The sequence below is a fragment of the Glossina fuscipes genome, unplaced genomic scaffold (assembly GCF_014805625.2).
Source record: "Glossina fuscipes isolate IAEA_lab_2018 unplaced genomic scaffold, Yale_Gfus_2 0, whole genome shotgun sequence".
In the NCBI taxonomy this organism is placed as follows: domain Eukaryota; kingdom Metazoa; phylum Arthropoda; class Insecta; order Diptera; family Glossinidae; genus Glossina; species Glossina fuscipes.
Window position 1 is genome coordinate 14,385,875 of NW_023998414.1, and position 26,294 is coordinate 14,412,168.

The window sequence follows — 26,294 nt, forward strand, 5'->3', positions numbered from 1 at the left end:
AGCGCATTCATTCACACATATATTTGAAAGAATTAATAAATATGAAGGGTTAGTATTTTTTTTTTTTTTTTTACTATTTCATATAACTATCTAGGAATTGTCAGCTTTCACTCATACTATATATATATAGTGTTTGTTGACAGAGCTAAAATTGGCAAAGTTTGATACGCTTTCGAAAGATTTCCACCCCTTTCCGCCTATTTCTCCGCATTTTGTCAATGTTTCTGCTAACGTACAATTAAGTCTCAATTTAATTTAATTTCGTTCAAGCGACAATTCGTAGCATAGAAAATTAAACGAATTTATTGGCCCAGCGCAACAACCAGTTGACATTGCGCATGTAAAATGGGTTTAATTTAATAAATTGCTATAAGAGGCACCAATCTATCGGATCACTGCTATGGTCGCTTTACGACTAAAGTAACTTAATATATTTGTCAAAAAAAAATTAAAGCAATGATTTTAGTTATAATGCTTTATATATATATATATATAATGTTCTGTTAAAAACAGTCAGTGTTTCGAATCTAATCAAAATATCTTTAAAATTGCGTCCACTATGTTGAATACAAGAAAACAATATTTACGGACGGACAGAAAAGCTTAGATTGACTCAAAAATGATTTTGAATCGTGTGCTGCAATAGAAGCTTAGTTTATCTGAGGGCCTCCTGTGTACTGCATACATCCGCACAATCTTAATATATCTTCGCACAACAAGTCGTATGGGGTATAATGATAAAATGAAATAAATCGAACACAGGTTATATTTGACTTTAATTTTCGAAGGCATTCTTCTTCTAATAATATATATAAAATATATATATATATATTTATTATATTTAATATATATATATATATATATATATATTTTTATATATGTATATATATATATATATATATATATATATTATATATATTATTATATATATATATTATTAATTTTTCTAACATTAATGCCAAGTTTCTGTTTGACTATAGTTGTGTCAATCGATCAATCGGTAGAGTAATTTTTCATATTTCATGTCGCCTGTCTTACCCATCCAGAGAAATCATCTCATTTGCAAAAGGTAACAAGCCAGAGAATTACATTTGTTTGTAATCGTATCGTTTTTTGCACGTACTAAATTTTATTTTAAAAATAAGTCATAACATTGTGTGTGTGCAAGACCGGCCAGTTTTGGTAATAATGCATCAAAACTTACATACTATCTTCATGCAAAGGTGTACTTTTCATGAAAGCCCATTTATTGAAGGATGTCCCAAACATCACAGACAGTTGACCTTGTCAACCCTTATCAAAATGAGTTTACTACTCAAAAGTTTTATTAGTTTTCAGTTTCAGTTGCCGTCATAGGACATTGGAAACCAGACTTTTTCTTTCCATAAAAGCCAAACGGGGCAACCGAAAAAGTTACCGCTGGGGAAATTTTATAAGAAACTCCAACGGACCATTCAAGAAATCAACTGATTAAATGTATATGTGAAATATAATACTGTTACGCTGATGCCGTTCTTAGGTCTTCTTTTCAAAAAATTGAATTCTATCATAATAATTGATGGCGGCCGGTAACAGCCATTTCATGTTCACAATCGATGTTTGCATCATATTCTTGAGCAATAGGTTATTAAAAGCAAATGTACGGTAGTAAGCAAGCTCGAAAATGTCCGCAGAAAGATGATTCCATTATCATGTAAATTCAAGTAAAAAATAATTAATTTCCATTATTCCGTAGAGTTTTTATTCGAATATAATTTTACTAAACGTTTCGTCAAATGAATTATAAAATACGTTTTGCACTTAAAATGATGATTATTTAATTACTTAAGGGAAATAAAAATTCAGATAAAGGGAAAAAAGAAAAAAAAAAAAAAAAAAAAGTTAAATAAAAACATGTTTATCAATAAACTTTACACCGTTTAAATGAACTTACTTTGTATTGCTAAATATCGTTATTCCCTAATGTTTATATACATGTTTATGTATATTGTAAATTCTTACATGAACGTATAAACAAAAAACTAGTTTTAGATATAACTTATACCTTCCATTGAATACAGTTTCCGGATAGAATGCAAAATGAGTTACAAAGTTGAAAACAATTTTCCCAAGTACATTCAAAATTTTTAACTGATTGCCTTGTAAGCGTTTTGTTAAAATCAACTGAGAAAATATTTGCTTGTTCTGTTAAAAGATTGCTTCAAATTGAGTGTGTGTTTACAGTTAATCACACCACACATATGTATAGATTTCATTGTTCATATATATATATATATGTATAGGGCTGTGATTAATTGCGATTGATAGGTTCAATAGTGCAATGTTGATATTTCTTGGTTGAACTATGTTTTTATGTTTGACTCATCAAATAATTCGAGTATTAATTAGCTTTTGTTCCATAAAATCTATATAAAATAATCACAATAATTGTGAATTTCTTTTGTTCTTAATTTTTTTTTTTTTTTTTTTTTTTTTTTCATTTCAATATATGTCCGAACTGATATAAAGATGAAGCCACGTTTAGTTAGCTGATTTTAGTCGTTATATACCATATAACGATTATACATATTTAAAAGTTGTAATAACGAAACGGATAATATGATTGATGAACTTATTGATAAAGTATTCGTATTACCGCTGACAAGTCTATGGGGTCCACTGTTACGGCAAATGGTTTCATTTTTCATGAAACGAAACAGAGATTCAATAATATTGGCGGGTGTAATTTCTTCACATGTTTCCAATTTTTGTACAATGCAGGTTTCTAAACGATAAATATCTTCGCATTGTTCAGCATTTAATACTAATTTTGGCAGAGACTTAACAGTTTCTAAACCTTCGGTTGGTACATAACTGGCGAAAGTGTTATTAAAGCAATTTTGTATAGCATCACGATTGGCTTGTAAGCATTCAGGACCTTTTTCAGCTATGAATAATGCAATTTGATCGCCACCTTTATGGCATACAAACTCTAGTAACTTATGCACCATACGCATAAAGACATCTTGACTTTCACGTTCATCCTTATCGAGGCAAGGTACAAGTTTTTGATTAAAATTTTCCATACATATAACTAAGTCCGGTTGTTTGGCACAATACTTGTTGAACACTACATCTAGTTCGCCTTTAGGAGATGCTTCGGCAATTTCTTCCTGCATGGCACTGTAATTGAATATGCCAGTAATACATTCGCCTAATGATAAAGTGGCTGATTCAATTTCCTGATAAGCTTTGGTTCCTTTCTCTTGCCCTAATTCTTTAATGCATTTATCTTTGACCATATCCTTTGCATTTTCCATTGAGAAATTTCCTTTTGGAAATTCGGCTGGGAATTGATTTTTGAATTGATCAACATTTATACCTCCTTCATCAAGTTTATCCACAAGAGATTTAAGTTGTGAAGTAGCTTTGGCTACACTGACAAAACATATCAGCGTTACAATGAAGTTTTTGTTTCCAATAGCCATTATTGACTAATCTAGTCGTTCCCTGAGTATTCGTTGCGTGTATGTGTATGAAATGGATTATAATTCTTTCCTTTTTTTATTTATTTTTTTTTATTTTTTGTCTTATGTATTAGTTGATTTATTTCTTTTATGATTTCCAAACTCGTATTTTTCTTGTGGTGGTTCTCAACCTTTCGTTACTTTCGCTGATGAGCAACTGCCTATGAAGCAATTTGTTTGGTTACCTTTTACCCTTGTGTTTATTATATATATATATTTTTATAATTTAATTATTATTTGTTGTTTTTCAACATTTGTTATTTAACACGTAAGCAGCAATCTCACTTAATACTTTAATCTCGACTTGCAGTTTCTTCTTTGTGCGCTAGCAAATGTACTTTTCTGTACCGAGTTTCGTAGATAGCGATTTCATAATGTAAGAAAGAAAATCAAAACAATAAGTAAATAGAGAAAGAAATATAATGCATATATGTACGTAAACGCTGAGACTTATTGTTTTTTTGCGTAGCTTAAATTTGAAAAATTTTCTATTTTTTTTAATTTAAACACGAAGTTTTAATAACTTACCGAATAACTTACTACGCTTGTGAATTTTAATTGTAATGAGTTAATGGAGGATATTAACCTTCTCAGGATGTAGTTGTCAATTAAAAATGCCAATTGTGAAATGTTAGTAATATAAACAAATAATAAATGTTTTTTTTTATTTTTTTTTATTTTTTTACTAAGACTTATTATCAATTTTATAGCTTAGTTACTTTTCACATAAATTACGGTATAAATAATATAATCAGAGCTGCCATTACTTGTATAATATTAGTAGTAAATTGATAACAGTAGTTAATGTAATTATTCTATTCTTGGATTTTATAAATAATTTATATGCCAGATGCATATTTTCTTTAACTAGGATAGACGAGATAGACGAGAAGAAACGATTTAGGCATATCTGTCCGTCCTTCCTACATTTATAGACATAAAGAACGTTACGTTCAAAGGCATATCTAGTTATAAAAATAAAATACAAATAGATCAGAGCGTATACATAGTATTCAATTTATATAGTCCTCTCTGACAAATTACAAAACAATATAATATTTAGAGTATATAGGATGTGCAAGATGCGATAAACAATATACATTGAATAAATGAATCTTTGATGTATGACGAACATTAAAAGAATTAAAATCTGATACCAACTGGTCCAAGGTTTTTTTCAAGGGTGTAATTACGAAAAAAATATCATAACTTTTCCTGTTCGCGGCCCAAAGAAAATCTTATGCGAGTGACTAATAAACTAAATATTTCATCTGGAAGCAAGAAACTTGCGACAAAAAAAAAAAAAGAGAAAAAAACTATCATAAAAGAATTATAGTTGAACATGCATGCATATTGGTTGTTTTGGTTGATATCTGTTTTCAATTAATCTAATATTCTGATTAGATGAAATCGTCTCTTCTATCTGCCGTCTTATAGTTGACATATTGACGATCTCAAGAATTTGATTCAGTCACAAGTCAATTTAACGAATGGGCTTATTCAATTATCCAACAATCACTAATTTTTATTTTATTTTACACTTTAGTGTCAACAAATTGAATTTCCTTTGCTCGTCCTTAATTGCCGTCGAATGGTCAATAATCGGTTCCTTATAATCATATATGTATCTGATCTCTTCTGCGATCCGCCTGTTACGTTTGCTTTTCAAGATGCTAACCGGACGCGTGCAGATGCATCATATTGGAATTAGTTGGAATGACGTCGATATCAAACGCTTGCATTTGAAGAAAAATTTTAAAGACATCGCCAACGATGAAAAATTATAATTAGTTTAAGTTTTTTATTTTGTAAAAATATTGTTAAACATTTTCGACATTTCAAAATTAGGTACACATGCACACAATGATAATTTTATAAATAAACAAACACACCGTTGTAATTATATAATTAAATGAAAGTATTGCGTTTACAAATTTTTTTTTTTTTAATTTTGCTAAACAAATATTATAATAAAAATAAAACCTAACCTACATTTACAATTTCAAACGCACAACAATAAGTCTTCATATTATAGGTAAGTGTTATTAAGATATGCTTATAAGAGTTTGTAAATTTGGAAGCAATATGAAATAGAAACAATATATACGTATATGGATTATTAAAGCTTTCTCTTTTTTTTTGTCAAATTTTTTTAGTCTTCTCCTTTTTTTAATATTTATATGAAATTTTTCTAAAAATTTAAAACTGCTGGTGTTTCATTAGGCGGTATCTGTTTTATATCAATATGGATAAGCAGTGAAGCTAATTCGTATTCTTCGCTGAATTTGTTACGCAAAATAACACTACGATACCCTGAACGTAAACAGTTTAATGCATAGCACGCCTGTGCGATAAAATGTGTTTCGGCGAAAATGTCTTCATCTTGAACTTCGAAACGCAAAAGAGCGAAATACGGATTCCGTATAGAGAATTCGCAGGTCTCATTCCATATGGGATTGAAACCGTTCTCAGATGCTTTTGTACGATGTTTTACACCTGTATCAAAATTGGCGCCAGTAACCTCGACCACGACAAGAGGATTGCTGCATTTACCGCAACGAAATAAGTGCCGAGCTGCTATAATACGTATAGTAACTATTTTGGCTTCTAAAAGACTAATTGTTGCCGGATTATTTGGATCGAAGCCATCGGTTTGCATAAATTTCGGCTTCAAAAGGTAACCGCATTGACCATTATCACGAAATTTCGCTTGATTTAATTGCATGGCCTTATCACCTGTCTGATAGTTTAAAGCAATCATTTGTGAGCCTACATTCCAAAACGGAACTGGATTAAAATTGGAAGAATCCAGACGTTGACCCTTGGGATAAACCCGAGTAATTTGATTACGATGATAGGCCAAGAAAAGTGCGGTGTTTTGTTGTAAAAATTGTTTTTCCGCTTTAGTTTCAGGAAAGCTAGACATTTCATAGAAAACCCATGAATGTTCCCGAAATGGAACACTGCGAAAGTATATAATTAAGTCGGACATTTCTTTGGCCACACGAGCGGAGCGCTCTTTTTTGCGCCTTTCAGAGTCCAATTGATTGGCAATTACAGCCGCGTCTTGTATAGCTTGAACCCATTCGAATGCAAGTTCCTCCTTATCGAAACCTATTACGAAAGTATTCTGCATGGTAGGTGTTTGGATTTGTAACATTAATCCTATACCCGGTTCGTTGGATTCAAATAATGATGCCACTGCTCCGTGAATCTCAATAGAATCAGTGCGAGAAAATTGCTCCGAATTAAAGTCATCAGTAAAACTATTATAATCGTCGCCCGATGAGTCAATAATCTAAAAAGTACATAGTAATTACGAGATTCATAGTACATAGTAACACCAAACAGTATTACCTTCACATAATTGGCCGGTAAATGACGCTGTTTCATGCCACCGTAATCGCCTTTCCACCACATAGTGTTATTACGCTGCACATTAGTAATAATCGCGTGTTTGGGAAATGATAATTCATCTGGATTTTCAGCTTTATAACTATATAAAGCCTTACAAGTGACGCGATCCTCTAAACTAGGATCCATATAACTGGACGCATCATTGAAATCCCCATTGTTACCAGTATGATCTAATGACACTTGACAAGCTGAAAGCTTTTGTTTTAATATCTCTTGAGACACTGGATATATAAGTTTTACGTTGCGATATAACGGATTACGCATATAATATTTAACAAGCAATATTAAAGACTCAAATTGATTAGCGTCCACCACAAACAAACGGCCTTCTTGTAAAATTCGGCAATGTTTAATTTTACGATTTATAGTAAATGAAATGACGAAAGCATCTGTATTTTGAACTGACGGCCTTACCAAGAAAGAGCCTACGTCTAATTTAATTAGAACTTGTTCGGCTTGTTCTTTAGTGGTATGTGGATGAAACCATTCTTGTGATTCATGCTTTTTCGGTTGCGGCACAGGTTCCTTGAGAATAATAGAAAATTCTGAGCCACGTAGCATATTTTTACGATAGTATACAATTAAAGAATATAAAGAATCAAACACAAAATTATCCACCAAATAATATTTTGTTGAGCCATTTTCATGCTTCAGTTTGATACGGCAATGATTGGGACGATTGCGCCGCCAAAATGATAGGCTATAGTCACCCACAAATGTTGCTGATTCTCTTACCAAAAATGTTCCATCCCCTAGATGTTTATAAGCTTCTAATAATTGATCGGCTTCATGGCGGCCACCTACAAAACGTAACAATGCTTAGAATTTTTTTAATAAAAAAATGTTTTAATGAAGTAAGTTACCTTCCAATTTACCATGAAACCAATTCTCCCCAAAATGAAGTTCGTCGTTAACCAAATTCTCTTTACCTTTTGGTATTAATGCATTACAGGAATTGCGTTGTACGACGTTGTCATCATCATCACCGGCTGCGGAACGATTTTCATCTATTTCCGAAGAATAAATTAACTCTTGTTGAGTTAAGACAAAATGATAAATATTCCAAGTTTTATCAACAGGATCTTTAAAATACATCATGCCTTCCTTTAATATGTTGCGTACGCTATCTTGGTCATCACTGGGACCACTGATAGAACCTCGGCTACCGCTTGATCCAATGCTTACGGTCGAGGTAGCCGTATTCGACGTTATACTAGCATTGTCTTCAAACTCCGGTATTTTTTTATGTTTCAGTATAACTTTACGCCTTAGTTGATGGGGAGAGGGTAATTGCGTTTCCGATCGATCACAGTGTTGTGTCAATAACATATCGCCAAATACTTCGGTAAGAGCTTGAGCCATATTACGTTGTTGTTCCAACGAGCAATTCTGTTCAATAGATAATATCACGGGATATTCCGAAGTAATAAATGCATGTGTTTTAATCGTTTTAATGACATCTTTAAATTTAATTTTCGATGTTATAGTGTGGCCATGAAAAATATATGGCAAATTATCTGGACCATTCCAACAGTCAAGTTCTATACATCTGCAACCCATACGTAAAGCGCGAACATAAGCTTCACAAGAACTTTCTGATGAGAATTGATCGCCCGTTAAGTAAGTGTTATGTGACGAAGCTATCCAATATGCTGACATGGGTTGTTTCATATCCATGTAAACACGATCGCATTTTCTATCCCACAAGTCATTGTGCTTGGAAAAAAGATAATCTAGAAACTCTTCCATCGTAAAATAAGGTTCGCGTATATCGCGTTCTATATCTTCAATGAAATCACGTATAAAACTGGAGGCCGTATGATCATCGCGTCCCATGGCGTCGTGCTGCTCTTGCGTAAGGAAACGCTGAAACTCCTTCAAACTTACCGTAAGGCCATCTTTAGAATAATCAAATTCGCTAATTGGCGAATTGTGGACAAGGTCTTCAAGAAATCCGGGTGGTTGTAAAAGTTTACGGTAAAGTCGAGCAAAATCATCAAAACGCAAATCATTTTTCCGCCTAATATCATCTTCAGTGAAGCAATCCATTAACTTTGAGGTTGTCATTTTACAGCTTACACTGGCCAAAAATGCTTTAAAGTCTTTGATTGTGACCTGACCGTTCTCTTTGGTTGTTTGGCAGCTAGAATTCTCTATAGAATAATACTCACGTCTTAACCAGCGTTCCACCTGCAATGGATATGGAGCATTTATTGTATCCTGTACCATATAACGTAAACCCTTCACCCAGTTTTCTGCCTCTTGCTCCGAAAAGGCTACAACTGAGAAGGTCTTCAACTTAAATGAGCTGCCATGCAAGACCACGAAACATTTTCCAGGTTCAAACCGTTTAGCCTCGTCTGGGCAATTTCGAAATTCCTTGGAGTTCTTTCCCACCCGTATTTCCTTAATTTCTCGTAACTCTAAAGAACCTTCATGTTCTATACGCGTATTTGCAGTAGCTGGTGACCATAATAATTGGCGAGTTTCGCGAACCAAAATTAGACGTCTCTGTTCAGGTCGTCTTTGCTTATTATACAATTTAGTTACAATGGTACCCCTTTCCAACATGCATATAATTTGTTCCATTTCACCCAATGTGGGCACGCTTAAAGAACTGAAACAATTCATCATTTTCGCTTTAACGGAATTCTTTTAGTTTACTTTCGAGTGCGCATAAAATAACTGGCGCAACTGACTCGGAAGAAATAAAAATATAATAATAATAATAATAATAATAATAATAACAATTTGATATCTTAACAAAAACAATATCGGAGATTTTTCTTAAATTTAACTTTGATTTAACGAAACAACGGAAAACTTTTATAAAATTATTAGTTCTTTAACGTCTGTATAAATAATATTAAATATTTTCAATTCATTGTGTTTTATATTTTAATTATAATTTAATAAACATAAGCTTGCAGACGCAAAAAGAAAAAAGAAGTGAAACTTGTTGATTTATTTTGATGCCAAATGCTGAATTAATTTTATGCTAAATGAATGCTGAATGCTGAATATCGCATATGTTGAGTGGTTTTGTAGCAGCTGTTTTATAATAATAATAATGCCTTCATAGGTGAGCTTTATTATTAAGACTACTTGAAACATAGCATTAATGCTCTTACTCGAAAAATCTATAAATTGCGTAAAGCAATATAAAAGCATGGTTCGTTGTCTGTAGAAAGCGTAACTATATCCAAAATAATGCTATTTAAATTAAATTTAAAGTATTCCTCCTGTTTGAAAATGTATAGAAAATAAACAAAAAAAAAAAAAAAAAAAAAAAAAAAAGAATGGAGAAAATTTGTTGTGTCTTTAATGACGTTTTGTGAGACTAGCGGCAATATATGATAAATTCGGCCAAGGGAGATTTCAATGCAAAACTCGCAAAACTGACAATATCGAATTCAAATTTAGTAGAGACATTGGAAGTTCCTGCACGCAGGTTGGCATTGAAAATGGGCCAAATTGGTCGAAGCTAAAGCGCGCAGTGGAGCGTAAACTGAACTCAATTCAGTTTTTTCTAACAAAAATTTTTGGATTTTAGCTCATTAATCGGAAATTATTACAGTTAGAAGGTTGAAACTTTCCATATTTGCTTTACGGATTAATATCTGATAATAAACATGATAGACGCCGTGATTGCTTCCTCTTTAATAAAACCAGCGATATGGCGATCAAATAAAAGAATTTGGAGAGCAGAATGCGAAAAGCACAGTGGGTCACAACTTATTTAAGAAGCCATTTAACCGAATATGCACTTTATCTCACATGCACGCAACGTGACATGCGTTCATTATTTTCGTAATAAGTGTACGATGTATAACTCTGCATGTATTTGTAATCCACAAATAATGATGAGGTCCAAACAATATATTGAAAAAAATTTCACCTAAATCTCAGTTGAAAGTGAGTTTTATTTATATTTATTCTCGGAACCACTAAAGGGATGATGTCATATTTGGTATTCATTGTAAATGTAACGAACAGACAGGTATACATATGCGAACGTCTTAAAATTAAATGGAATATGTTGACAGTAATGAACATTCACTCGTAAAAATTGTTAAACGTGCAAGAGTTGTAAAGTTTGAAAGAACTTTTTAGCATGGTTCCTGGCTTTGATTTATATAATGAACTATTCTTACAGTTTCGTCTTGTTTATTCATTTCAAACTTTATGTTGTTACGTTCTTTTCTTTACTTATACTTCTCAAATCGTAAGCTGGTTACTTATGTTTACACTAAGTTGCTTATTTTTTTTTTTTTTTAGTTTCTAAAGGATATATGATAAGCCAGGGAAGCGTGACTTCCCCAATGTTTATTATATGCAGCCTTATTAGCGGACAAACCCAGCCAAGTTTCTATTACTTTTACTTTTCCCATCTGCTCCTTATGGGGGTAGTGGAAAGTGGATGACAGAAAAATTTTGAATAGCAAAAAAGTGTTTTTTTTAATTTAAGCAATACTAGTTAAATTGGATAATTTAAATCTCTATTCCATATGTCAAATAAAAAGCCAAAGTATGGTAATCCTAAACCTAACAAAGTAAGTAAACACATCACGTCTGAAGAAATTATTTTGAGAAAAAAAAAAAAAGAAGCTTTTAAAATATACATATGCCGGCTTTTGGTCCTACGTCTAAACCAGTTTATGTGATTTTGGGTTCTGGGGGACATACCTCAGAAATGGTCAAAATAATTCAGGCGCTATTTCAATTAAGTGAAGAACCGGGATACTACAAACCCCAAAAGTATTTGCTAGCTACGACAGACACTACCTCAAAGGTACGTTTCAAAAAGGCGCTAGAAGAGTCTATTAACCATCATATAGAACCCGATGCCTTCATTGAAGTTCCCCGTAGTCGCGAAGTGGGACAAAGTTGGCTGAGCACTATTTTTACTACTTTGTATGCTTTCATTTGGAGTTTTTGGTTAATATTTCGTGATCAGCCGCGTCTAATACTATGCAATGGCCCTGGCACATGCGTGCCTTTCTGTATAGCCACTTATCTATGGAGATTGGCAGGACGTTTGGAAAGAAAAACAAAAATCATTTTTATTGAAAGTTTTTGTCGAGTTCATACGCTATCACTGAGTGGAAAAATCTTATTGCACTTCGCCGATTTATTTGTAGTGCAGTGGCAGCCGTTGGCCGATAAATACCGTCATAGGGAAAATGTCAAATATTTTGGAAATATTATGTAAACTATAAATTATAATTTTTATCAGCAAATAACGAAATTTTCTGATTTAGTTTCATATATTTTTTATGTAGTTGAGTATATTTTTAAGAAATTGTCTGTGAAGATTTGCTAGCTTTAAATAATAAATCAAAAACATTCGGAAAATGAAAAAACGTATTTTGATCGACCTCAGGCATGTACTTATTTTATCGCTCGCGTAAACGTTCCGTGAGATGTTCGGTTATTTGAAGTTCTTTCACTTCTTGAACATACACGTGTTATTTCATAAATGGTTCGTTGATCATACAGTTCCATTGCCAGTGCCGATCTTTGAACTACAATATCTTAGTTTCATACTCATCTTCATCAAAATTATCCAAATTAACAATTTTGGATAGATCAGCTTCCGAGTAACCAGCATCAAGTAATATATCTTTAGCTGATTTGCGCATTTTTCGAGTTTTCTTTGACACAGCCGGTACCTTTCTATTGGTTAGTTCATTATGTTCAATTTTTTCGCTTATACCAGTGCAACAGTCGAGATGTTCGGCCAACTGCGACCTAGGCATTTTGGTTTGGCAAACAGGACATGTTATGACATCGTTATTAAAACTTGATCTTGATCCTGAGGCGAACGAACCATTTTCTGTTTGAAATCCTTTTAAAAGAGTATCTTCACCAAAGAATTCATCTATAACACTAATGTCGGCCAGTTCACCCGCAGCTATCATTTCGTCACTGTCCTCGAAATTATCGTCAAATTCATCGCCAATAATTTCAATATCAGTGTCAGATAGAGAAGTGGAATCATCAATTATTTCTTGCTTAATCATGGTCTGTCTTTCCTCTGTTGTCATATTTTTGTTTATAGTCGGTTTAATTAATTTATACTGAAAATCGTTATCGTTGTCGCTATCTTCACTAGATGATAAGTCAATAATTTCATCTATTACAGTGCAGTCTTTCCGACGGTGGACACCGATAGAAAATTTCTTATCAAGAGAACTAGGATCAGATGAGGCTGGCGACTTGTTACTGTTTGAGATACGTTTACGTTTAATATCATCTACAAAAAGGTACAAAAATTACACTTTCTGGACAAAGAATGAAAATTCGATTGCTTTACCCGGGACTTCGTCCTCACTGCGTTTATGTCTCTTCGAACTGTTACTTTTATCACAGTCAGCATCACAGCTGTTAAAACGTTTCGCCCATACATTGCGTAAAAGCTGACGATCCACCTGACCACTAGGAACACTGTCTTTTGGACTACTTGTAGACAACGAGTTGCCTCTCCCCCAGTCGGACGATTTGAAAGATGATGACCTTATATTAGTGCCAACATCCTTGAGACTGACAACATTGCGTAAGTTGCCCCGTGGCAAACTTGATGGGCTGGAATGATTTGTTGGATTAGGGTCGGACGACAAACCAGGATATGATGTTGGTGGGAAAATTTTAGCTGCCGAAGTGCTGGAGTTTGAAGCGGTTTTGGTACGAGGATTTAATAATATAGTGCCGCCTCCGTTCGTTTTAGTGCTGCCACCTGCAATACAGTAGTCAAAGACGGAGGGAATTATATTTTCTGAAATTCGCGCATTTTACATGCTAAACCGACCTTAAAGTTATATATGTTTATCTTATATGCTGTTAACTTTTTGGAAAGAATACCTGAAACCGTTAAGAGAGATGCACTAATTTGCGAAATTTCTTAATATGTTTGTCTCCGCCCATGGGCACTACTTTGAATAACAGAAAAAAGTTGGAATAGTAAGTGGCAAGAGAAATTTTAAGCAATTTTTCGGCATCTCTAAGGACATAATTATCTTAACAAATTTTAACACTTAAGAGCGTTGCCAGATATATCCGATTAGCAGTGCAAGGCATAAGCAGACATGTAGTGAGCAAAATAAGAACTTACCTTTAAAGCCGTTGTTTAGATTATTAAGACCTTTTGTGTTCGCTTCACGACCTTGGAAGCCATTTGCAGTTGGTGAAAAAAATTTGCGCAAATCTTCATTTCCATATGACTTTTTATCGTTTTTCGTTTCCAATTTTTTGTTTGCTTTCGATTTACTTTTCTTGTCAGGCTCCTTGATTTTGATAAAAGTTCCACCACAATCCTGTTGATGTTTGGCCCACCAAAAATCATTTGGCCCCGGGGCGCGATTGCAAGTGCGTTTCACATAGCCAAAAAAGGGTGAACGATTTTGGCATACACCATTGCACCGCCACCAATGTTGTTTATATAATTTAACTTCATCATGAAATGAATGATAAACCGTGATGTTCGTGCCAGCAGTTTGGTTAATGGCATTCATTATTTTCTGAAATTGAGGGCCGTGACCGCCATTGCCTTCACGAATGTGCAAAACGAAGCAATACGCGTGAATCATTTCATGTAGCATAGTCTCAATCAAATCCTTGCGTGGTCTCAATTTTAGCAAAGGTTCACTTAAACGTATCGTTACATCCATGCCAAGAGCGTTTTTACGCGAATAGCATATACCGGCACAGCTGAACATTCGTTTACTCCATTCTAAAGTCACACATTTTAAGCGACATTGAAAAAATTTGTTATCAAATTGACCGAAAAGAGCGAAAATGTCAGGCGTTGGATCCAAGATTTCCCATTGAGGATGAACCAAATTTTGGGTGCTGTTTAGATAATCGTCATCTGAATTTGAACGCAAATTATTACGTTTTGTTTGCAATGAATTCTGAATGGATTTGTTAGAACCCATGTATTGAATATCGCTATCAGCATAATCTTCTCCGCTACCATCGCTACCGCCGTTTAAACGTTTATGCAACTCCAAGGCATATTTATAATCTTCGTCCAGAGGCATTCTCTTCAAATTCCTTTGAAAACCTTTCTTCTATTGAAACAATAAATCAAAGAGTTCATCAAAAAAATATATAATCACAAACTTTAACAAATGAAATAGATTCCTGAATCTTTTTTTCTTTCGCGGGTTAAGAACTGTGACTGGGCTGAATTTATTGGATCATTATTGAATTCAGTGCTAATAGAAAACATTGAACCAAAAAAAACAAAACAAAAAAACAAAAAAAAAAAAGGAAAACAGGGTCACCAAATTTCATTTTTATTCCTTTTCATTAATTTTCAAAGAATCTTAGAAAAAGACTCTGATCCGTTTCGAATCACATACACGAATAAAATGAACAACCACAAATCTATATATCAATGTAGAATAAAAAGCTATCTGGGTATCTTCAGAAACATAACTCATAGTTTCGTAGATAGTGAAGTGGGGTTTACAATTATATTTTGTGTGTATATACGTTCATCCGTTCAGAAGGGTGTGTTGTTGATCCATTTATCTTTATTTTATTTTTGCTTACCAAAGGGTTCAGCTGCTTCAAAGGAAGCTTTGTGTCATTATCGACACGCATCTTCTGTTTATGACTGTAGTTTTTCATATCATAATTCCCATATCTCACCAATGTCGACACTAACTTTGTACATGCACTGTACGCGATTCATAAAAACTCGGTGACTAAAACTGGCGGTTGTTGCTTTCGTATGAAGTTGTTTTTTAAATTTTATTATAGAATGATCAACTCTTCATCGTTATTTGAGTTCTATCTCTAATGCGTTAATAATTGCGATGATAATAGTTTTTTATGCTCATCACCACAAGAAGGCTTCAGAGATCTTATAAAATACATTAATTCTTAATCACCGACTTACACATGTCCGTCTGTCCGTCATGCGGAAAATCTTTTTAAATGCGACAATGCTTGTAGCGAATATGCGCTAAATTTTTCTAAATGTACCCTGATAGACTTATAATACATCCTTAACAACACCAGTCAATTTAGAATCGTTTTCTTTATAAAGAAACAAGACGCAGCTTTAGCTTTATGACGAAGGTTGCTATAAAATAGCAATTTCGCTTATAATATGTGGACTAAATACAACTATTTTTCGGATTGCACGCCATAAACATAATATCCCTTTTTATGTCAACAAGGTGTAATTCATGATGCGGGAAGGAAGAATTGAACAGAATACCTAAAAGACAGCGCTTTCGTGCTATAACATTTTAATTTGTTTAAGTTTACTTTTGTTCGCGCTACTAACAATATTTTTAGTGTTACTAATTTCGCTAGAAAGTTTTAAATGAGAGGCACAGATAATTGAGTGCATTTTTAACTTTTTCTCTTCTTGAGGGAGGGAAAGATTCTTCAATAGTTCTGCTTAGCGAAATAAATATATTTGAATCGTCTTGTCGATGGTCGCAATATCGAACGAATTGTAAAGTGTTTAATCCGTTGAAGACTTTATGTGAAACGTTTGATCAATTTTATTAAGGCGATAGACCACTGAAAAAAGGCCACTAAGAAAAGGCCGATTCTTTGCCAATTTTTTTTATAATATTTGAGGACAGCACTGCTGCCATTCTCTGGAGACGTCTTTACTTATTTCTTATACGAAGTTGCTCTGAATAACGTAGGATTTTAAAGAAGTCCGTCTACACATCAAACGGTTTTCAACAAAAACTACAATTGTAAAAACTGAAAGAGAAAACTACAATTTAATGAAAAAAAAGGCGGCATTAACTTCAAGAAAAGCAACAAGGCAGGCTTGTAAAAATAGATAAATTAACAAAAAAAAATTTATTTCAAAACAGCGTTCAAGGACACCTTTTAAAACATAAGAAAAGAATGATCTAAATTATAGTATATAATTATTTTTAGAGCCATTAGGACGTTGTCTCGGAAATCTTATACCAAATAAATATGGGAAATAGTAAGTAAGAGTATAGGCGTAAGTAAACGTTTTTCGCATGATTTTGCAAATGCAGCCAGCAAATAGAAAATGAGATGCAGACGAAATTATGTTTATCTAGAATTTTTATTTCCTTTGCGTGCACATATAATCAAATGGTTATTGACGTCGGTTCTCTCTATTTCTCGAGCTCATATTGGACACTGTCGCGTTGTTTTGTAAATACTCTGTTGACGATAATGTTTAATGTCTTCGCCTTCCGGCGGCGAACTACGATCTATAGTATTATTCTCTGAAGGATCTACACCTGAACTCTCGAATTCACGTTCAGCTTCCTCACCGAAGCTGCTAAGCAGATCGGTTTGAGTTAGATCGCTATCTAAGTAACCAGCGTTGCGTAATATATTTTTGGCTGTCTTGCTGGAAAAGCGTGCACTCTTTTTTTCTTTAGTTGCAGTAGCTAAGTTTTTAAAGGCCAGTTTACGTGGCTGGACTTTGAGAGTTATACCGGTACAGCCGTTGAGATGTTTAGCAAATTGCCATCGCGGCATTTTTGTTTCGCAAATTGGGCATGTTACAATTTCGTTACTTGAATTTAATCTCGATCCGGACGCAATCAAGTCATTATCTTTTTGAAATTCTCTTAAAAAATTGTTCGAGCTAAAGTATTTGTCTATAACACTAGTGTTGGGTAATTCGCTAGAAGCTATTATTTCATAGCTCTGCTCAAAGTTATCATCAAATTCATCGTCAATTAGCTCAATGTCACCCTCGCATAAATCAACGGATTCATCGATTATTTCTTTTTTTATCACCTTCTGCCTTTCCGCTAACGTCATTTTTTGATTTATGGTCGCTTTATATATTTCATACTCCTCATCATCCTGATCGTCGTTGTCTTCGCCAGACGATAGACTTATAACGTCGTCAGAACTATTATCTTGCACCATAACATCTTCATCAATTGCAATCCAATCTTTTTGATTCTTTGCACACGACGGACCTTCGACGGATGTGCAAATTACATCTGAAGGGCTACCGTCATTTGAGATGCGCTTACGTTTGATGTCAACTGCAACAAAGGTGTACATGAGAGGTTAATTTGAAACATTTCAAGTGACGAGACCGTATATTTCTATACCTGTAGGTCCGTTGTCATCTGCACGGTTTTGTCGATTATCAATGCCACCATTCCATCGTTTCTCCCACACGCTGCGTAAAAACTGACGATCAATATGATTTCCAGGAGTAGAGCGTTGGTCACTTTTTTGAGATAATGAAGCGCTTTTTCCCCAATCGGAAAATGATGGTTTTGATCTAGTGCCTATATCTTTAAGACCGACAACATTATGCAAATTACCGCGTGGCGCGCTTGATGAACTGAACGTTTGTACCGAGGTGGGACGATTTATTAATACGCTAAACGGATCAGAGGACAACCCTGGATATGAAGTAGGTGGAAAAGCTTTAGCAACTGATGCTGTTAAACCTAACGACATTGTACCAAGGTCATTTGATTTGGATATGCGACCTGAAATGGAAATAAAAATGCAGTTAAGAAGATTAAATTGACGAAAAGTGAGAAGTGACTATGGGCCAATACCATCCCTCTTTAACTTATTTCATTTTTTTAATGCAAAGGACATTTTACAGGAGAATATATATGAGAATAGCCGATTTGGATTTTCGTTTCCTAATCGGCGCTACTTTGGATGTCAATTATCATGACTAGCACATATGCAGACTGTCAATAGGATAAGCAGTTTTGCACCGATTGCCTCTAAGATACTACATACTTTAAATTGTGTATCTTAAAACACAAATACTACCATACGAAAAACCAGAAAGTGATTTATACCTGCATTAATAAGGTGTACATTTGTATTATTTAACTCTGAAGTCAAGTTTTCGGGTGATTCATTATTTTCGTCGGAGCTTTTCTCCTTTTCTTTATTTGATTTTTTGATTTTCTTCAGCCTAAGCTTTTCGGCAGGCCCTTTAATTTTCATGAGCGTACCACCACATTCCTCTAGATGTTTAGCCCACCAAATGTCAGTAGGACCGGGAGCATCGTTAGATGTACGTATAACATGACCATAGAACGGCGACCGTTCTTGGCAAACGCCATTACAACACCACCAATACAAGTTGCACGATTTTATCTCATCACGGAGCGTGTGGTACACAGTAATGTTGGTGCCACTTACTTTATTAACAGCACTCATTATCTTCTTGAATTGAGGGCCATGTCCACCATTGCTTTCTCGGATATGTAAAACAAAGCAATAAGCATGAATCATTTCATGTAGCATAGTCTCAATTAAAACCTTGCGCTGCCTCAATGCTAGTAAGGGCTCGCTTAAACGTATTGTAATATCCTTATCATCACAATATTTACGCGAATAACAAATACCTGCACAGCTGTGCATTCGTTTACCCCATTCTAAAGTGACGCATTTAAGACGATTTTGGAAAAATTTATTGTCAAAGTGATTGAAAAGAGCGACAATGTTCGGTGTTGGATTTAAAAATTCGCACTGAGGATGCCATAAATTTTGCATCCGATATATATGATCCGCATCTAAGTTTGAACGCGGGTTAATGCGCTTTTTTTTTTGGTTTATTTTGCGAAGATTTTTTAAAATCCACAAATTTAATATCGTCGTCAATGCACTTCTCCTGACTAGAGGAGTTCAAGAGATTATGCAATTGCAAGGCGTATTCGTAGTCCGCTTCAAAAGACATATTCTTATATTGAGCTTTTCCAATTCCTTTTACTCAAAAAACGAATCAATTTATGTTACTTGGCGCTACCTTTTGACTCTGACTTTGGTAAAATAGAAATACAATAGTGATGTTATTGTTGCCAAAGTTGTAGAATGTCAAAGTTATATGAAGAACACCTACATATGGGAGAACAGCAGTGATATTTTATCGTATCGTATTATTTATATTAGCCTGCTCCCCAACAATGAGTAATCTTTGTAGGCGAATATAATTTTACTTTATTGTTAATGCTGAGCCGTATTTATTATTATTGTTTAAAGGCAACATGTATACATTATACATATGTTATTGAAACTAAATATTTTTATGCATTTTTATATTTTAGAATACGTTTGCATTTAACAGCACCAAGCTCGTAGTTATTGCAAACGCCAGCAGTGTATATATCTTTAAAAGACAAAGATCATCTGTTATACAAAGAGTGGAGTGGTATCTTAAGAGTTTAGTGCTACTACAGCTTTTTCGATGATAGAATAATCTACAAATTTTCAATATGAATACGAAGTTTTTTGTTTGAACCTCATAAATTTAACGTTTAGCTTGAGTTTTTCATTTGCACAACTATTTTTGCTGGAACGACACACGTCTTTTATTTAAATTAATAAAAAGTTAGTAAAAAATAACAAAATATCAAATCTACAATATTTGACTTAACAAGCTAATGCATATATAATGTACTTAAAGTTTGCAAAAACTCGCATTAATACACAAAGCAACGCAAGCTACATGTTCAACTACTTTTATCAAATTTGTTTGGGCAGTTCGTGGGCCAGGCACAACGCATAACGCAAACTTTGTTTTAATTTGCATTGCTCTAACTTCTAACATACCAACAATTACATTTGATTTTAAAGGTCGTTGTGCGTAGCGCTCGAGCTGTCAAAATAAAATTCATTGAGTGTGTTTAAATGTAGATAAAACATAAAGCTCGCGCTACGTTGTACGTGAACGCAGACTTTTGGCAACATTTTAAAATTTGTACCTGTTTGAAAATGGAAATTGAAAATAGAAATAATTAGGATTGGGATTACAATTAGAATGAAAGACAAACGGGAAAGTAAACTTGGACCACAATCAGGATTGCAATTGAAAATAAAGTCAAGTTTATTTGCAAACATATCCGTCTGAGTGGCCGAGTAGCCAAGAGTCTCGACTAGCAACTCAATGGCCGTTGGGTTCAAATCTCTCAAGTGCGGTAGAGTTTTTAATAAAAGCCGAAAGCCTTAGATACTAGTGCTTTAAGACATTAGTCTTACAACTTTTTTTTCTGGCTAAATTTATAATAATAATAATCATGTGCAAATAGAATTTTATTTTTAACTAGAATCCCAGGAATATCTGATCTGATTTTGGCTGAATTTTAAATTGTATTACAACTTTGGGTGTGAGATCGGATCTTAAGTGGACTTTCCGTTCTAATTCATTTAAAATAAATAAATAAATAAAATTGTTCTGCAAATGAAGTTGCAACGTGAATTAGAATATAATCTCTATTTGAAAAACTCTGATCGTACCTCAAAGCTTAATAAGACTCCGCAATCTGATTACGATTGTTAGTGCCGCTGTATTTAAAACGATCACGTTGCCTTCGATTAGAACTCATATTCTAATTGACCTGCAATTCTATCAGCTACAGTTAGCGTGAGGTGAAATTTATATTGCATATTTAAGGTTAGCAAGGTGTAGCGCAGCGTACGAGCGCTAAGGATTCAATGCGTTTAGGGCTTCGAATGAAATCTTCAGAACACCTTTATCTTTGTTCATAAACTTCTGGTCTTACATACTAAAATTCTAATGGTGTAAATTCATCTAAATAATAAACATTAATATTTGTATGAACTGAGACAATATATGAAGAAGTAAAGAATATAAAATATTCATAGAAATAAATATGAACAAAGTCACATAACATTACTGTCGAGAAAGAATAGACACCCAACTGAAGGTTAGCTAACACTTTTGCCTTCAACTGTGCAGGTAAAACAGGAACATCGGGAGGTTAAATTTTTCGTAAGTGATTACCCCTCAGAATACAAATCGTAAACTTAGTATTAATAATATTAAAGTAGTTTCAATACTTTTTCATTTTAAAGGTCCAGACAAGAAATTAATTAAAATGTCTCGTCTTACTTACCTAATATATTGAACACGTAATATTTCGCGTATCTCAAAGCTATATTCCGAGCTTCAAAAATGTATAATTAATCAGCGGCAATCTTATCCTGTAAATAACTATAAATACGAGCTGTTGGCAGTTCCTTGTAAATTGGTTAGAAAAATCCATAATTCTTGAAGAAAGCATTTGGCCACGGGTGAACCTTAAGAAGTTATTAAGGAGGAAATGGAAGGACTTGTAAATTATAGCAGCGAAGAGGACCAAGATGCATATCAAAGTCCAAAAGTGGTAATTATAAATTAAATTATTAAGAAAATATTTAGAAAAATTTTATATGCATATATTTATAAAATTTCTGTTTGAAAAGAAAATGGCTGACAAACTATAAAAAAAGTCGACGATAGAAAAAAATGTATACAGAAATTATTCATTAATTTGTTAGATTATTTATTGCATTTATATGGTTTGCTCTTCCGCGGAAGACAAATAAATTTTCGGAAGAACATTTTTTATGTTTGAAGCACATATTAATATCTATCCAAAACGTATTAGTTTGTACGTCAAATAACACTTATTTGCTGTTTCTGAATAGTTGCCAAATTCCTTTAGGCTGAACGTTCTGGTGGTTGTGGTAGCAGTACGGCCAACATATACGGTCGCGGGGGCGGCTATGTGAAGCGCAATACACGTTCCAGTAGTAGCTCTAGTGATAGCCGTGATAATACACCCTCTCATAAAAGCCATAAAAATGGTGATGATATCGACGACTATAGAACTGGAAATGCAAAGCATAGTAAAAGCAGTAGTCGCCATTATAATGACGAGGTAATGAATCTTTAATTTTATATAACAAATATTATATATGTTTTATTAGAAGAAAAATTTGTGATGTCAATGTGTTAATAATGAGTGAGAAGGGTTTGTGCATTCTTGTTAGGATATTTGATGTTAACTCTCACGCGCACACAAAAGTTGTTTGCGGATATATATATGTAAACTTTTTTTTTTGGATTTATTGATTTTCTTTTGTGTGCGACAATCGTGGGACAAGAGTTATTTTCTCGTATTTTATACACATTTTCTTTAAATGGTATATATTCGCTGCTATAGTTTCTATTTTACATATTATCCACTGTTTGTATATTGTGCTTCGAGGATATTTACTTATTATTTGTACTTGAGCCGTAGTCATGAAATGCAATTACAGGCAAATCGATACATTATGTATGTCAGTAGATTAGTAATTGATAAATTCTATAAAAATGTTTTGTTTTTACTGAACAATTTTTCTTAGGTTCGTTTAAGCTGAGTTTTTTTTTGGTCGCTTAACTCGTTAGTATTGATAATGGATTGGAAGATTTAGTAGATATAATATTAGTGTTAGCGGGGAAAGCATAAAAAACATTTTGTAATTGCTTTTGGAGCAATGTGAAGGCATGTGTCCATTTAGTTAGCCGATATGCATTTATAGCAAATTATGTATAGATCCAAGTGTAATATTTTTGAATTGCGTCATCGAAGACATTTCCCGTTTAATGTGATCCTTATCGAGCCCTTTTTCACATAATGCTTTTGTTGTTTGATTTTCTATCTGCATTGGGCCGGACAATTAGCGCGGCGTCAGAGAACGAAAGAATTGAACTCTGCAACAACATGCAGACAATCTTTTAATGGGTTCGTAATCTTAGTTCAGTTAAAAATATTCTCAAATGTGAGATGACAAAATTGTTATAACATCCCATCATCTGTTGATGAAGGGTAAAAAAATGTAGTAGTTGCTCACATAATAGAGCACATGAATATGGATATATTATTAAACGGTCAATTTTAAACGATATCATAGTTTTCTCACTCTTTTGACTCGTTCTTTTCACTTGTCTTAGGTTTTCTGTTATTCTTTTCCTTTTTTTTTTTTTTTTTTTTTTTTTTTTTTAAATTTTAGATTTAGTTTTACTCTTGTTTAATATAATTAATAAAATATCCACTTTTGTTATTATTGTATTATATATAAAAAAAAACACGAACAATATAAAAATTGTTTAAATGTAAATCAACCTAAAAAAAAAGAAAAATAAAAATTAAAGCCAAAATGTACTACGGTCACCATTCAGTCTCAGTAAACAACATCACTCTGTAGAAAAAAAGTCATGATTGATTGATTGATTGATTGAGAAAATACCATGAATAATGACAAAAACAAAAACGCTGAAAGGCTGTTGTTAGTTAAATAGAAAATAAAAAACTGCCACACTCTTCTAACTTCTACTCTGCTTAAGCTTCTATGCTAAATAAACACTGAGCGGCTTATAAACGTGAGTATACTGCAATTAATTTCTATTAATCATAAAATTTTTTACAGCATTTTTTTTCTTAAGTATATTTCAAAAACTAAGAATTGCTACTAATTCATTTAATAATATCAATAAAATATTAAAAATAATTATATATATATTAATATATATATATATATATATATATACATATATATATATATATGTATACATATAATTAAGGATTAAGGGTAAAGGAGTAAAACTAAATTTTCTTTTCGGTTACTGTTAAGGTTTTAAATATTTATGTTTTTCATTTAATTCAATATTTAAAGAGTTGTAGAAGAATCATTTAAGTAATAAGTAACTTACTAACATGTAGGGTGTTCTTGAAAATAAAATTTCTGTTACAGGACAAATACAGAGTTTCGAAACGAATTGATACTCATAAGGAAAGTCGCGAGAAACGAGATTTTCGTCATACCAAAGAATCTAGGGATTCTCGTAGTCATAAAGGAGAAGATTACAAGTCTTGTGACAATGGCCATAAATATGATTATAAAAAGGTAAGAGAATTGGTTTTTTGTTAATGTAGTAAGCAATCGAAAATAACTTTTTTTCTTATTTAATTTATTTATTTATTTATTTTTTTAATATTACGCAGCATGGTGGTGACCGTTATCGTTATACCAGGGATCATAAAAAAGAACATCGCCATGAGGATAAACCACGTATTCTGCAGCGTCATGAAGAGAGAAAATCGAGCCGTTATGAATCCCCAAAACCACGACATGAAGATAGAAGAGCTCACGAGGACAGACGTATGCACGACGAACGGCGCTCTGGTTGCGGTGGGCATGATGAAAAACGTTTTCAACGCTCTTACAACGAGGACAAATGCTCCTTCTCGTCCAAGTATCGTTATAGGCGTTCACTTACACCACAAAATGTAGCCAGTGGCGGCAATACGGCGGGCAGGCGTTCAGAAAAGCATGACGATTATAAGGGTTTTCGGCGTGATCGTCAACGGGATTCACGTTCGCGTTCACGTTCTCAGTCAATTGAAAAGCACCAAATAAATCGTTCGCCATCTAGTACAACTCATGATGTGCCTGAAAAAGAAGTGCACACGGAAGTTAGAGTTACTTCGCAGCATGAAAGTAATTATGCAACTACTACGAAATTACCTGCAGCGCGTAATTTTGAGCATCTCTGTAATTTGCCATTAGGCGAAACCGCTCCCAAACAGACGAATACAACATCTATAATGCCTGTGATCAATACTTCGCTTACCTCAAGTAACACGGCAACAACTACTGCTACAGTTCAATTGCCCAGCTATTACAACCCAAACGTTATAAATCCTAATAAATATGCGCAGCAAATGCAAAAGCGTAAACTCCTTTGGGGAGCCAAGAAAACCGAAGATGCAGCTTCAAAATGGGGTAACGCTCAATTTTCACAAGATACTGATGGGAAGGTAGCGTCCAAATTTATGCGCTTAATGGGCATTAAGAATATGACGCCGGCTTCCGTCACCACAACGCAAACAGCAACTTCCTCTGCTAATGGTGAGCAGAATAACTCGAACTCTGCCGTTACCAGTTGCGATGTAAAGACCCGGGAGGCCATGTTTTCCAGTATGGAGCAGCAATACGAAGTAGCCCGCCAGGCTACTCATACTATGCGTGGCGTGGGCTTTGGTTTTAGCTCACAGGCTAGACCATTTTAAAGCCTCGAACCAGAATGAATTTAATTTTTTCTTTTCCTCATTTCTCATAAAAATCACAACTGTTCAAGTTTATAAACGACGTTGTACTATGTATTCTAATGTGTTATATTGAAATTTTAGTTTTTAACTCGATGAATGTTACTGTAAAATATACGAAGAAAACAAATCCAGTCATATGAAGAGATTTTGACTCAAATCTAAGGGATTCATTTTTTAAAATCCACCCGATTGAAATTGGGGCATGGACAAGGGCGAGGATTAGAATTTTTGTTGTAAGTGTTTGTTTGAAAATTTAAAATACCCGCCGAGTAAAATTGGTTATTTATAAAACCGTGCCGTCCTACAATTTGTGTAAAGAGAAAATCGATTGGGTCACTCAGCGATGTGCGATAGCATGCGCTGTTCTCCTTTTGTTGCAAATCAACCGCATTGAAAAGAAACATATGTTTTTGACAGTTTGTACGACATAAAGAAACTCCACACATAGCACCAATATCAACACAAAATCAAAATAAATACA

General features: G+C 33.7%; 6 protein-coding genes across 6 annotated transcripts; 2 read left to right on the forward strand and 4 right to left on the reverse strand.

Moving 5' to 3' along the window:
- Nucleotides 1-1,727: 1,727 nt before the first annotated feature.
- Nucleotides 1,728-4,150, reverse strand: LOC119632504 (27 kDa hemolymph protein). The gene is made up of 2 exons (XM_038025440.1): nucleotides 4,035-4,150; nucleotides 1,728-3,848 (listed from the first exon to the last, which is right to left on the reverse strand). The coding sequence occupies exon 2, from the start codon at nucleotides 3,465-3,467 to the stop codon at nucleotides 2,535-2,537; it is 933 nt and encodes a 310-aa protein (XP_037881368.1). The 5' UTR covers nucleotides 3,468-3,848; nucleotides 4,035-4,150; the 3' UTR covers nucleotides 1,728-2,534.
- A 1,341-nt stretch (nucleotides 4,151-5,491) lies between these two features.
- On the reverse strand, nucleotides 5,492-9,760 carry LOC119632489 (1-phosphatidylinositol 4,5-bisphosphate phosphodiesterase gamma-1). Its single transcript, XM_038025413.1, has 3 exons — nucleotides 7,787-9,760; nucleotides 6,864-7,723; nucleotides 5,492-6,804 (listed from the first exon to the last, which is right to left on the reverse strand). The coding sequence occupies exons 1-3, from the start codon at nucleotides 9,555-9,557 to the stop codon at nucleotides 5,698-5,700; spliced, it is 3,738 nt and encodes a 1,245-aa protein (XP_037881341.1). The 5' UTR covers nucleotides 9,558-9,760; the 3' UTR covers nucleotides 5,492-5,697.
- Nucleotides 9,761-11,096: 1,336 nt separating this feature from the next.
- LOC119632512 (UDP-N-acetylglucosamine transferase subunit ALG14 homolog) lies at nucleotides 11,097-12,135 on the forward strand. Its single transcript, XM_038025451.1, has one exon. The coding sequence runs from the start codon at nucleotides 11,548-11,550 to the stop codon at nucleotides 12,133-12,135; it is 588 nt and encodes a 195-aa protein (XP_037881379.1). The 5' UTR covers nucleotides 11,097-11,547.
- Nucleotides 12,136-12,243: 108 nt separating this feature from the next.
- On the reverse strand, nucleotides 12,244-15,172 carry LOC119632497 (sprT-like domain-containing protein Spartan). Its single transcript, XM_038025427.1, has 3 exons — nucleotides 14,035-15,172; nucleotides 13,240-13,659; nucleotides 12,244-13,179 (listed from the first exon to the last, which is right to left on the reverse strand). The coding sequence occupies exons 1-3, from the start codon at nucleotides 14,960-14,962 to the stop codon at nucleotides 12,449-12,451; spliced, it is 2,079 nt and encodes a 692-aa protein (XP_037881355.1). The 5' UTR covers nucleotides 14,963-15,172; the 3' UTR covers nucleotides 12,244-12,448.
- Nucleotides 15,173-16,795: 1,623 nt separating this feature from the next.
- LOC119635682 lies at nucleotides 16,796-19,686 on the reverse strand. The gene is given in 4 exon segments (XM_038030636.1): nucleotides 16,796-17,941; nucleotides 18,011-18,400; nucleotides 18,728-19,479; nucleotides 19,481-19,686. Coding segments are annotated over 4 exon segments (2,235 nt in total). The 5' UTR covers nucleotides 19,615-19,686; the 3' UTR covers nucleotides 16,796-16,982.
- A 2,223-nt stretch (nucleotides 19,687-21,909) lies between these two features.
- LOC119643689 (arginine/serine-rich coiled-coil protein 2) lies at nucleotides 21,910-25,915 on the forward strand. The gene is made up of 4 exons (XM_038043093.1): nucleotides 21,910-22,060; nucleotides 22,382-22,597; nucleotides 24,456-24,608; nucleotides 24,707-25,915. The coding sequence occupies exons 1-4, from the start codon at nucleotides 21,998-22,000 to the stop codon at nucleotides 25,772-25,774; spliced, it is 1,500 nt and encodes a 499-aa protein (XP_037899021.1). The 5' UTR covers nucleotides 21,910-21,997; the 3' UTR covers nucleotides 25,775-25,915.
- The last annotated feature ends 379 nt before the right edge of the window (nucleotides 25,916-26,294 follow it).

Coding starts and splice junctions, on each gene's coding strand:
- LOC119632504 (XM_038025440.1), bottom strand. CDS start 3,467: ATGGCTATTGGAAACAAAAACTTCATTGTAACGCTGATATGTTTTGTC.
- LOC119632512 (XM_038025451.1), top strand. CDS start 11,548: ATGCCGGCTTTTGGTCCTACGTCTAAACCAGTTTATGTGATTTTGGGT.
- LOC119632497 (XM_038025427.1), bottom strand. CDS start 14,962: ATGCCTCTGGACGAAGATTATAAATATGCCTTGGAGTTGCATAAACGT. Junction 13,660..14,034: donor TCTAAACAACGGCTTTAAAG/GTAAGTTCTTAT, acceptor ACTGTATTGCAG/GTGGCAGCACTAAAACGAAC. Junction 13,180..13,239: donor CAGTGAGGACGAAGTCCCGG/GTAAAGCAATCG, acceptor ACCTTTTTGTAG/ATGATATTAAACGTAAACGT.
- LOC119643689 (XM_038043093.1), top strand. CDS start 21,998: ATGGAAGGACTTGTAAATTATAGCAGCGAAGAGGACCAAGATGCATAT. Junction 22,061..22,381: donor CATATCAAAGTCCAAAAGTG/GTAATTATAAAT, acceptor AAATTCCTTTAG/GCTGAACGTTCTGGTGGTTG. Junction 24,609..24,706: donor ATAAATATGATTATAAAAAG/GTAAGAGAATTG, acceptor AATATTACGCAG/CATGGTGGTGACCGTTATCG.
- LOC119632489 (XM_038025413.1), bottom strand. CDS start 9,557: ATGATGAATTGTTTCAGTTCTTTAAGCGTGCCCACATTGGGTGAAATG. Junction 7,724..7,786: donor GTTTCATGGTAAATTGGAAG/GTAACTTACTTC, acceptor TACGTTTTGTAG/GTGGCCGCCATGAAGCCGAT. Junction 6,805..6,863: donor TACCGGCCAATTATGTGAAG/GTAATACTGTTT, acceptor TGTACTTTTTAG/ATTATTGACTCATCGGGCGA.